At 42.5% G+C, this 12,099-nt stretch overlaps 1 protein-coding gene across 2 annotated transcripts in view; it reads left to right on the forward strand.

The window, feature by feature from the left end:
• Window positions 1–12,099, forward strand: part of SLC22A2 (solute carrier family 22 member 2) — a 524,556-nt gene that overhangs the window by 38,458 nt on the left and 473,999 nt on the right. Inside the window, exon 2 of one of the 2 annotated variants that reach the window (XM_072140991.1) lies at window positions 6,442–6,507. The exons of the other annotated variant lie outside the window; for it this stretch is intronic. Within the exon in view, the coding sequence (XP_071997092.1) occupies window positions 6,442–6,507 (66 nt within the window). The remainder of the gene's footprint in view (window positions 1–6,441; window positions 6,508–12,099) is intronic. 2 annotated transcript variants of the gene reach the window in all.

Genomic DNA, 12,099 nt, shown 5'->3' on the forward strand with positions numbered 1-12,099 from the left:
CTGGATACGGCCATGACCTCTCTCACGAGCCTCACTGGGTTTCTGGGTATCCACGCCCCCCAATGAACCGCCTCCCAACCTGACCTGTCTCCCCTTTTCTGCAGTAGCAGTCTTACCAGCTGGTTTGGTGACCCTGTCAGTGGCACTGCTTCGTGTGGGAGAGGTAAGTAGAAGGTCCTCCGTAGCCCGATACCTCTCTACTAGGGACACGAGTTCCTCAGCTTTTGTGGGACCGGCCTGTCCAACCCACCTCTGGAGCCGAGAGGGCAGAGAACGGGTGAATTTGTCGAGAATCACTCTCTCTACCATCTGTGCTGGGGTGCAGTCCTCTGGTTGTAACCACTTCCGGACAAGATGGATCAGGTCATGCATTTGGGAGCGTGGGGGTAGTTTTTCTGAGTAAGCCCACTGGTGGACACGGCTGGAACGAACTTGAACAGTAACCCCAAGACGAGCCAGAATCTCCGCCTTTAGCTGGGGGTACTCACGGGCCTCCGTTTCACTCAGGTCGTTGTAGGCCTTCTGTGATTCGCCTGTCAGGAACGGTGCCAGGACATCTGCCCACTGCTCAGCTGGTAACTCCTCTCGCTCAGCTACTCGCTCGAACACAGTGAGATACGCCTCCACGTCGTCGGTCGTCGTCATTTTTTGTAAAGCCTTTTGTACTGCAGCCCGTGCACAACGCTGGACAACCGGGTACCCTTGCAAACCAGTATGGGACCCCTCAGTAGTCATCGCTTGCGGTGCTGCCATAATGCCAGAAAACTTTTCCATCATCAGCTGGAACATGGCTCGGGACTCTTCCTGCTTCTGGCGGGACCTCTCCTCCTGCAGCTGGAGCATGGCTAGCTGCTGGCGGGACCTCTCCTCCTGTTGCTGGAGCATGGCTTGCTGCAGCTGCCGATTAGCCTGGGACTCTTCCTGCTGCTGCTGCCGATTAGCTCTGGCCTCCTCCTGCTGCTGGCGGGATCTCTCCTCCTGTTGCTGGAGCATGGCTTTAATAAAGTCCTCCATCTTGGCTGTATCCTGCAATTTGCCTGCTGCTTTCACCCAGGCCATGCAATGTTGCAGGATGTAGCGAGCCTTTCAGGCGTGTGTCTTTTGAACTGCCCGCAATCCGAAGCACCATATGTGGGAGATTTGGCCCAGTAGAGACCGTGGTAGCGGGGTGCTGTGATGCAGTTCAAGACAGTGACACCAAGGTTTAGTCCAAACAGGTCTCGCCTGCGTTTATTGTAGCAGCAAAATAAAACAGCCTTTACATTCAGGCATTAAATAAACAAAAAATCCTACCCGTCAGGGTGCTATCTATACAGGTGTTCACTAACTCACCACTATACAAAATCACTTGGCTGCTCCAGACACAGAGGTCAGGGCTGTGTGCTCTCCAGCCTCCTTCCAGAGAGAGAGAACACTCTCAGCTCTGCTGAGCGGTTTTAAAAAAAAAAGACTGATTGGGCTGCTCCCATCACCTGTGTCCAAGGTGCTGGACACCCAACCTCAGCACTAAGGCCTTGCATAATAGCAAAACCTAGGGGAAACATACCGCCCATCCACAGTTAACCCCTTCAGTGTCTCACACCACCCATAGGGACTCCACATTTGCGTTACTGATGTCATCTCGCAGGACGGGCTTGAGGCGAGAATTCACATATAAACAAACCCCTCCACCTTTTTTATTTATACGATCCTTTCTAAAAAGACTATAACCATCTATAGTAACAGCCCAGTCATAGCTACTGTCCAGCCATGTCTCGCTGATACCCACTATATCATATTTCCGCTCCACCATCAAGAGTTCCAGTTCCTCCATTTTGTTTGTGAGGCTTCTGGCATTTGTGTACATACAATTTTATGATTTTTCCCTGTCCGTATTCCTTTTGTCCTTATTCCCCAATCTCATTCCAGCCCCCCTTCCTCCCCCATGGACTATGACTCTTCCCAGCTCTCTATGTACACTGTCTATTTGCCCTGCACAAGTGTAGTTGCCCTCCCCCCAGGTCTCTAGTTTAAACACTCCTCCAATCTTCTAGCCATTTTTTCCCCTAAAACAACGTCCCCCTCCCCATTGAGGTGCAGCCCATCCCTACTGTAGAGCCTGTAGCCAACAGAAAAGTCAGTCCAGTTCTCCATGAACCCAAAACCCTCCTTCCTACACCAATTTTTGAGCCACTTATTTACCTCCTTGATCTCCCGCTGCCTTTCTGGTATGGCACGTGGTACAAGCAGTATTTTGGAGAAAATTACCTTATAAGCGGTGGTTGGGATTTTTCGAATACGTAACCCCCTGGGTATCATGTCCTTGTCCAGATAGGACTTTAGGGTTGTAAAATCCCACCAAATTTTCAGTTCCTTGCTTAGCTTGTCCTCCAATTGAAACATACTCGCTTTCAAGTTAAAAAAATCCTTAGTCTCAGGTGCTGACAGATCTAATTGAAAAATGCTTTCGGCTTTATTCGTCCGTTGAGAATAATCGTTTAGATCGGTGAGGCACGCTGCCTCACTACCCTGTGTTTCCATGTTATGTTCTGTAGTATAATCACATGCAGGTGTGCACGACCAAGCACAGTAATACAAAAATTGGCAAAGAGAAGAAAAGTCAGCTCACCTGGATGCATGGAGGCATATGCAAATGTGACGTCCCGTGAGCACGGATACTGAGGCTCCAAGTACAAGAAATATAATAATGAAAAAATTCCAGCTGCAAACGGCTTCCACGTGAGGATAAAACACTGTTTCCTTTATTCAAAAAGTATTAAAAACAGGAATATGATGAGGACAAACAGCCTATAAGCATGGCAAAAACTCGTACAGGTTAGTGAGGAGACGGGTAATAGCCTACGCGTTTCAGAGAAACATCTCCTTAGTCATGGCTAACCTGTCACTACTAACCGGGAGCTTATATGAGTACGACTAGTATCACATGATACAGGAGTGGGCGGTGTTGTAGGTCACGTGAGGCTCCATGGCGAGATAGACAGGCTGATTTTTTAACACAGGTATACATAATCATATTAAAAGTACTGAAATATACAAGATAAAAGAGAGAGAGTATGGCAATTATGGCAGCAACATGTTAGTGGTGAACATAGCAAGAGAAAGGTATCAATATTGATATATTATATCTTGTTTCTTATTTAGACCTTCCGGAATTTGGGTTTGTAACGAGAAGATCCAGAAGGTTTTTCTATTGAGGAGTTTCCTTCTGTGATCCCCCCCTCTGGAAGGGCGCTTAACTCTTTCGATTGCCGTAACTGAGAGTCCTGTACAATCTCCCTGGTGAACATTTTGGAAATGTTTGGAGACCATAGAAGCATTAATTGTTTCTGGTTTACTGGCGTCTGATATATGACGACGAATTCTCGTCTTTAGAGAACAGGTAGTGCAGCCCACATATTGAATGTCACATCTGGTGCATGTAATAAGATAAATTACATATGTTGTGTTGCAGTTAAAGGGGTATTCCCATCTGGGCATTTACATTTAATAAAATTCATGTGCCATATGTAAACATTTCTTCAATTGGATGTTATTAAAAAAAATGTTCCTGTGTGAAGATAATTTCTCATAACTGTAGTGATATGGTCCCTTAGAAACAAGATACTTTCCTCGGATACGACCAAGTCATACTCTGGCAGCGGTGGCCAGACTTGCGCTATAGAGTCCTGCCAAACCACCAGGATTCACCGATCATTACCACAGGACGGCTGTGCGACATGTAGTAACTCCCAGACATTTTATATACAATAACCTTTTGTTTCTTTGTGCACTCAATCTATCAGACGTGGCCGTATCCGAGGAAGCTATCTCGTTTCTAAGGGACAACATGGTTACATTTATGCGAAATTATCTTCACACAGGAACATTTTTTTTAATAACATCCAATTGAAGAAATGTTTATATATGGCAGATTAATGAAACTGAATGTAAGTGCCAAGATGAGAATACCCCTTTAATGAAGCTACATATTTTGTTTGTTTGTTGAGTACGTGCAGAGGTAAAATATTTGTTAGGAGCAGCAAAGTTACAGCAAATGCACCTTTTATGGCCGCATTTAAAAAAACCTTGTAAGTCTAGCCAAGTGTTAGATGTAGGATTGTTCAATGTAAATAGGCTAGGAGATAGTTGCATGCCTAGTGTGGGAGCTCTTCTAGCCACACATTGGATTTTATCTGGAAGTATGGAAGCCAAATCATTGTCTGTATAGAGGATGGGAAGATGTTTGTTAACGATATGAGTAATCTGTTGATATTGTAAACTGAAGGTGGTGGAGAATGTGACCTGTTGTTTGTGTTGTTTGTGTTTGGTGTTTTCTATTAGTAGCTTGTTTCTAGGAATTTTCTCCACTATGTTTTGTGCTCTATTTAGCATCCATCTCGGATATTCTCTATATGACAGTTCCGTTTAGTACGTATCATCTCTCCAACAGGGATGTTTTTAATGACATGTTTGGAGTGACATGAGCAGGCATTAAGTGTGGAATTAAGAGCTGTTGGTTTGGAGTAGGGTTCAATGCTGACATGTGGGGTACCCATGAGTGTAATATCCAAGTAGTGTATTATGTTCTTAGATAATTCATGTGTGAACCGGAGATGCATGTCGTTGGAATTAATATACTGAAGAAATTCAACAACCTCAGACTCCGTCTAGTACTAGTCGTACTCATATAAGCTCCCGGTCTCCTCACTACCCTGTACGAGTTTTTGCCATGCTTATAGGCTGTTTGTCCTCATCATATACCTTTTTTTAATACTTTTTGAATAAAGGAAACAGTGTTTTATCCTCACGTGGACGCCATTTGCAGCTGGAATTTTTTCATTATTACAGATATACTAATGCTACAAAGAAAAGGAAGAAGTTTGATAAAAAATCTGTTAAAGGAGATATATGTACTGACGACAGTGTGGAGAAGTCTACACCTTCTTTTTTAGGAGATCCCCCGGGCCCTTCGGGATCGGCAGAAGGCGCATCAGAAGGGGAGGAAGGAATTATTGCCGATACAAGGTCTACAAGGTGAAAACACCGAATGTGAGAGGCACCAGGAAGAAAATATGAAAAAAAACATAGTGGTAAATATATCTTTCAAATCACTTACAGAGACACAAATGAATGTATTACAAAAAGGATTGACTTTTTGTGTCCAAAGGCCACAACTAATTGGTTTTGAGTTAGAGGTTGATTTATTTCGGTTCTATAGAAATATTAAACTTAAATACTGGTTCGCTGGACAGACAGTGCAGGGTCCCCTCGAAGGAAACAGAGTTATGCTTAAAGGATTTGGGATTGAGTAACAAGAGTCTATTCAACCCTCTTGTGGACTCACCTGCTATTGAAGCATTCATCACGGCTACTAAAAAGGGATATGGAATTGCTGAAATGTAGAACTGAAATGGGAGCATTTAAACATCCCAACATAAAAACGACTGAATTGCAAGCAATTCAGGAGTTGGCCAGTGATAAAGAATTGACCATAAAATCAGCCAATAAAGGCGGGGCCATTGTGATTATGGATACTCAAAAATATCTTGCGGAGATTGAGAGACAATTGAATGACCCTAGAGTATATAAGAGAGTGAATGGAGATCCAAAGTTTGATATAGCTAGAAAAATGTAAATTATTCTCGATGATGCAGTTTTGGGAGGAATCATCGATGAGGATGCAAAAAGGTTTCTGACAGTGGATGAGCCGTGAACTCCGATCATATACGTGTTACCAAAGATTCACAAGTCCTTGGTCAATCCACCAGGTAGACCAATAGTCTCTGGGATTGATTTGATATATAGTCAATTAGTCTTTTTCCTGGACATGATTTTAAGAGATTTTGATAAGTCAACAACATCCTATATTAGAGACACTACAGATTTTCTCATTAAATTATCTCAGGTAGTGATTGGTCCTGAGGATGAGATAATTCTTGTATCAGTTGATGTAAATAGCCTCTATACATCAATAGATCATGAGAGAGGCATAGAGGCTGTCATTATTGTGATAGATAACTCTGAGTACTCAAAGGAATGTAAAAAGTTTCTGTTATTGTTACTGGAACTAATCCTGAAGTACAATTATTTTCTGTTTCGTGACAATTTTTTTATGCAGTTACAAGGTACGGAGATGGGGGTCTCATGTAGCCCCTTCATATGCCAATATTTACATGCAAATTTTGGAAGAGAAAAAAATCTATGTGAAGCCCCACTATAGTCAGGTACTATAAGTGGTGGCGTTACATAGGTGATGTGATTGTAAATTGGAAGGGGTCAGAAAATGGATTGAAAGAATTCTTTGATGCACTGAATGAGATGGATCACACGGTAAAATTTTCCATGGTTCATTCACGACAAAATCTACAATTTCTTGATGTGTTGGTGGAGTTAATAAATAATAAATTTGTGACTGATGTTTTTTCTAAACTGACAGATAAAAACACTTTGCTTGATTTTCAGAGTGAACATCCAAGAAAAACTGTGAATAGTTTACTGATAAGTCAACTTATGCGTGTCAAGCGTATCGTAAGTGACGAGAATTAATTTCTATAATGCTCTGGATGCCATGTGTGAGAGGTTTAAGAAAAGGAATTATCTTAGAGGGTTATTAAAGAAACACAAGTTAAAAGTTTTATCTCTACCAAGGGAACAACTTTTACAAATCAACAAACAGGAGACAGGAATGAGGAGAATCCCATTAGTGAGTACCTATACAGAGAACAGTCAAGATGTTGCCAAAATCATAAAAAAACACTGGCCCCTTTTACAGAGTTGTCACAGTAACATTTCAGAATTTTCACAACCATCTCTTTTGTTATACAGGAGGCCACAGAATTTAAAGGATCTCCTGGTGAAAGGTGATGTGGGTCCCTCAAAAGTTGGTATCCAAACACACATAGGGAAACCCAGGCTCGGTAGTTTTCCGTGTGTGAGTTGTATCAATTGTTCATACATGAGGGTACAAAATTCACACATCCAGTCACAGGTGACGAGTTTGATATTCGTTTTTTCTTACCTGTGAGTCTAACCATGTAATTTACGTGCTTCAATGTCCCTGCCTCCAATTATATGTAAGAGAGACAACTCTAGAGTTCCGTACAGGTATGAATCAACATTGCTATACGATTAGAAAGGGACGCAAGGATTTACCTGTGTCAAAGAATTTTCTTGACATGAAACATAAAGAAAGAGATCTTAAATTCACTCTGATTGACCATGTCCCTCCTTTACGTAGGGGGGGGGGTGACAGAGAAAAAATTCTTAAAACAAAAGAATTACAATGGATAAAAAGGTTAGATACGCTGAAACCAAGGGGTCTCAATGTTGATTTTTCAATCTCTGCAATTCTCTAGACTACTCAAGGTCCTTATGTTATTCTGATTGGTGTATACCAGATGTGATATGTAAATAATTCCAATATTTTGGAACTGTTTTCAGTTTTTAGATCACAAAATGAATACATTTGCAATCACTGTTGTGATGAACTCGACACTCAAGAAAGACTTGGACTTTTTTATTTGATTTTATGTTTGGTACTTTTGATGAAATTATCTTGCCTTTATGAACTGCGAGCCCTGTAGATCTGAGGGAGTGCTATCATTGTGGGAATAAGTGATTTATATTCGGTATACAAAACACATTTTGGGTTGGAAGGAACAGAAGCATTAAGTTGCTGTTTGTGTAGGACGCCACCATGTGGCTGTTCTCAGCATTGCAACCTCCTGGCAGTGATCGTGGATTCAACCATTAGGTGATTTCATTTGAATCACATGCCCTAGCTAAGGTCCTTACCCTATAGTATGACCTAATAAAGTGTTGGTTTATTCACCAAATATCCCGCTTTGACATTACATTGTATATATTGCATGTTTAGAAGAGGTTCCCTTACTAAAGATGGCACTGGAGCTACTTCCACCAGTAGAGGTTCCTCTCCTTACATACAGAGGGCTATGACTAATATGACAGGATGTGGGTGTGTCATCTAATCATACACGGAGTAGTGACACATGCGCACTGGGCAAGCAGGAACGTTAATGCAGTGAGTCTGAGAGGGATAGGAGTGTCGAGTTCTCTAGGTATTTTCAATTATATGCAATTAACTACACTTGTTTTGTACTATGAAATAATGTTTGCTATTGACATACACTGAATTAACTGTATTTATGCACATGTTTGAGATGATATCACTTCCTTATAAAAAGTTTGTATGTATCACATTCATTTGGCTTGAGAAAGGCTCCAGATATGGGAGCTGAAACGCTGCACTTTTGGAATAAAAGAATTCCTTTTTCACAAGAATTTGGAGTGCCACGATTTTTTGATATATATATAATTTTAAGTAGGTTATAGAGCAATAGAAGTTTAAATGAAAAAAGAATAGGTCTGGGGCACAGTATATGAATCAAATTTATCTTATTAGGTAGATCCATGATGGTAGGTTTCTTTTAATAATTTTATAATTGTCCTTTTTAGGACAGGTAGGCTATTAAGGAGAGAAGGCTGGCTGTGAGGGACAGATGGAAATAATTGCCCATTTCATGGTAGTCTGAAGTAGTATAAAATTAGAGATAATTTACTGCATTTCTATATTCCTAAATGGAAGTGTTTTGTTAACTTACAACATTATATTCCTAAATTGCTGTGTCTGTGTTCACTGGATCCATATATTTTTAAATTGCAGTGTCTGTAGTCACTGGAACTGTATATATTGCAGTGTCCTTGTTAACTGTTTCTATCTGTTCCTAAAGTTCCATTGACAGTACTTACTAATTTCATATATATATATATATATGTATATATATATATATATATATATATATATATATATATATATTATTGAGACAGGGTCAGTCAGGACTAATTAATAATTGCCATTTTCAGGGAAGTTTGAAGAACGGCATGTGTATGTAAGGTACAAGGCCAGTGACAGTACTAATTTCCACTTTATCCTTGTATGGTACTATAGTGCAGTGACAGTACCTGAATTTCTTTACACAGTAAAGCAGTAGCTGCTTTTTTTTTTTTTTACTGACATACATTTTTATTTGTATATAGTTTAAGTATATCTATGGCCTCCTTCCTTCTGAAATAAACTTTTTGAATGATGCTAATGACAAATATTAGTGTACTGCCAAAGCCTGGTAAAGACCCAGTAAATCCAGGCAGTTGCAGACCTATATAACTACTCAACGTAGATGTTAAATTATACTCCAAAATTTTGGCGAATAGATTAGGTCCCTTACTCCCTTCCATTATTCATAACAACTAGGTGGGGTTTGTCCTTGGCTGCGAGGCCCGGGATAACCTCAATAAAAACCTAACCCTGAAATCACGGGTTAAACCTCTAAAGCCCCTCTATGTCTACTGTCCATAGACGCCGAAAGGGCTTTCGATCGGGTCCACTCAAGCTTCATGCAGGCCACACTCAGACAACTGGGCATGGGCTCTAGCTTCCTGGGGAAAACTGCTGCCCTCTACACCAGGCCTTCTGCCCAGGTATAGATTAATGGTGCCCTGTCCACTCTTTTGCCCATTCATAACGGTACACGACAGGGATGCCCATTATCTACTTTATATATCATTGTCATGGAACATCTAGCTGTGGCGATACAGGGGAACCCAAATATACATGGCACTAGTGCGTTGATAGGCAATGTAAAATAGTATTATACGCTGACGATCTTCTTGTATATATCTCCCAACCCTGTATCACCCTCCCGTCACTACTACATGAGTTTGGCCGGTACAGTCGTATGAATAATTTTAAAATAAATTTATCTAAGTCCAAAATCCTCAAAACCCTGATTGACCTGGCCTCCTATGAAAAAAAAGAGATTATCCTGGTTTAGGCGGATCAGCGTCCTTAAAATGGACATATTGCCGCGCTTCCTGCTACCTCCTTCTTCTTTCTTCAAACGACTCCAATCTGCAATGTTACGCTTCATCTAGACCAGTGATGGCGAACCTTTTAGAGACAGAGTGCCCAAGCTGGAAACCAAATTTCACTTAATTACCGTGAAGTGCCAACATGGCATTTTAAGCTGCAACCTATTGCTACCAGTTCTTCCACATCATTCAAACGTATCGGTCCCTGAGGCCACCAGTTGAATAAAGGAGGACAAATTCAGACTCTCATTGTAGCTTCTCTCCAGGGTCTCTCTGTGCAGGAAGAATGGTGGATCCAGCAGGATGACTTCCAAAGATAAAGCAGTTATGTCAACACCTGGGGCGATGGCTTGAGTGCCCACAGAAAGGGCTCTGAGTGCCACCCATAGATTTCCCACCACTGCTCTAGACCCATGGTAAGGGTGGCAGATTCTGACCCATCTTAAATAAGCCGGTCTAGCGGGTCTCCCTGACTTGCAGGTGTGTCACTGGGCAGCGGTACTCCAGCGTTTTTCTAGATTAGACCTTTCATTCCAACACTAAGCAGTGGGTCACTTTAGACTCTCAACTTTAGACTCAACTCTCTTCCGCACTTCCGTTGAAAATTCTTCCGTGGGTGCCTGGAGATGCAGTAAAGAACTTAGGAAGACATGCTCATCTTGCTCGCGCCGCAATGACATTGTGGCAGAGATTGCTCCGCAGGGGTCTCCTCTCTTGCACCCCCGGCCACTTACCCCTCTGTTTGGCAACCCGCAGTTACCCCCAGGACTTGGCAAGGACTCCTTCCTCATTTGGCGGTCATCCGAGGACCCATGGTTTCATACAATCCTAACCGACAGCGCCCTCCCCTCATACAATGACCTGTGCGCTCAATTCCCGGATGCCCACATCTCATGGTTAGAACACTCACAGCTGCAGTTGTACATACGCATTCAGGCAGATCAGGTGGCATTTACTTCCCCTCTCACCGGATTTGAGGAATTGTGTAGCTCCCCTTCTCCACCCATACACGTAATTTCTCAGATTTATGCCATCTTACAGGAGGAATTGCATCCTGGGGGTCCCGGTTATGTAGACAAATGGCAACAGGACATAAGCACATAACTTACTCAGCAAGACAAACAGAAAATGTATGTCTTCACTCATAAACTCTCTTCGGCATGTACCGCTCAAGAGAAAAATTATAAAATAATAGCAAGGTGGTACTGGGTCCGGGCAATTTTACATACATTCTACCCTTCTGTCCCTGACATGTGTTGGAGATGTGGTGAGCCTGGTGGGACAATGCTACACGTGTGGTGGGACTTTGCGGGCCAAAAAGTGTAACCGTCAAAAAATCATTCCTCAAAATATTTTGCTTCGGTCCTCATTAAGTACCTCTTTTGGCCCATAGCAACCAGGGTTAACAGCTCTCAAAAACCTACAATCAGCAAGATGGAGGGTGGGACTTCCTCCTGTCACCTTACCACAAGCGCCTGCTGCTGACCAATCACACCAGAGCTATCTTATATCTATCTATCTATCTATCTATCTATCTATCTCTCATATATATATCTATTTATCTATCTATCTCATATCAATCATATCTATCTATCTTCTATCTAGAGATGAGCGAGCACTAAAATGCTCGGGTACTCGTTATTCGAGACGAACTTTTCCCGATGCTCGAGTGCTCGTCTCGAATAACGAACCCCATTGAAGTCAATGGGAGACTCGAGCATTTTTCAAGGGGACCAAGGCTCTGCACAGGGAAGCTTGGCCAAACACCTGGGAACCTCAGAAAAGGATGAAAACACCATGGAAATGGACAGGAAACAGCAGGGGTAGCATGCATGAATGCCTCTGAGGCTGCTTAAATGCACCATTATGCCAAAATTATGGGCAACAGCATGGCCATGACAGAGTGACAGAATGAAGCAAGATAGCATCTAAAACATCCAATAATTGACCCTGACTAGAGATGAGCGAACATGCTCGTCCGAGCTTGATGCTCGGTCGAGCATTAGGGTACTCGAAACTGCTCGTTGCTCGGACGAATACTTCGCCCGCTCGAGAAAATGGCAGCTCCCGCCGTTTTGCTTTTTGGCGGCCAGAAACAGAGCCAATCACAAGCCAGGAGACTCTGCACTCCACCCAGCATGACGTGGTACCCTTACACGTCGATAGCAGTGGTTGGCTGGCCAGATCAGGTGACCCTGGGATAGACTAGCCGCTGCCCGCGCTGCTCGGATC

This window comes from Engystomops pustulosus, chromosome 3 (assembly GCF_040894005.1).
Source record: "Engystomops pustulosus chromosome 3, aEngPut4.maternal, whole genome shotgun sequence".
NCBI classification, from domain to species: Eukaryota; Metazoa; Chordata; class Amphibia; order Anura; family Leptodactylidae; genus Engystomops; species Engystomops pustulosus.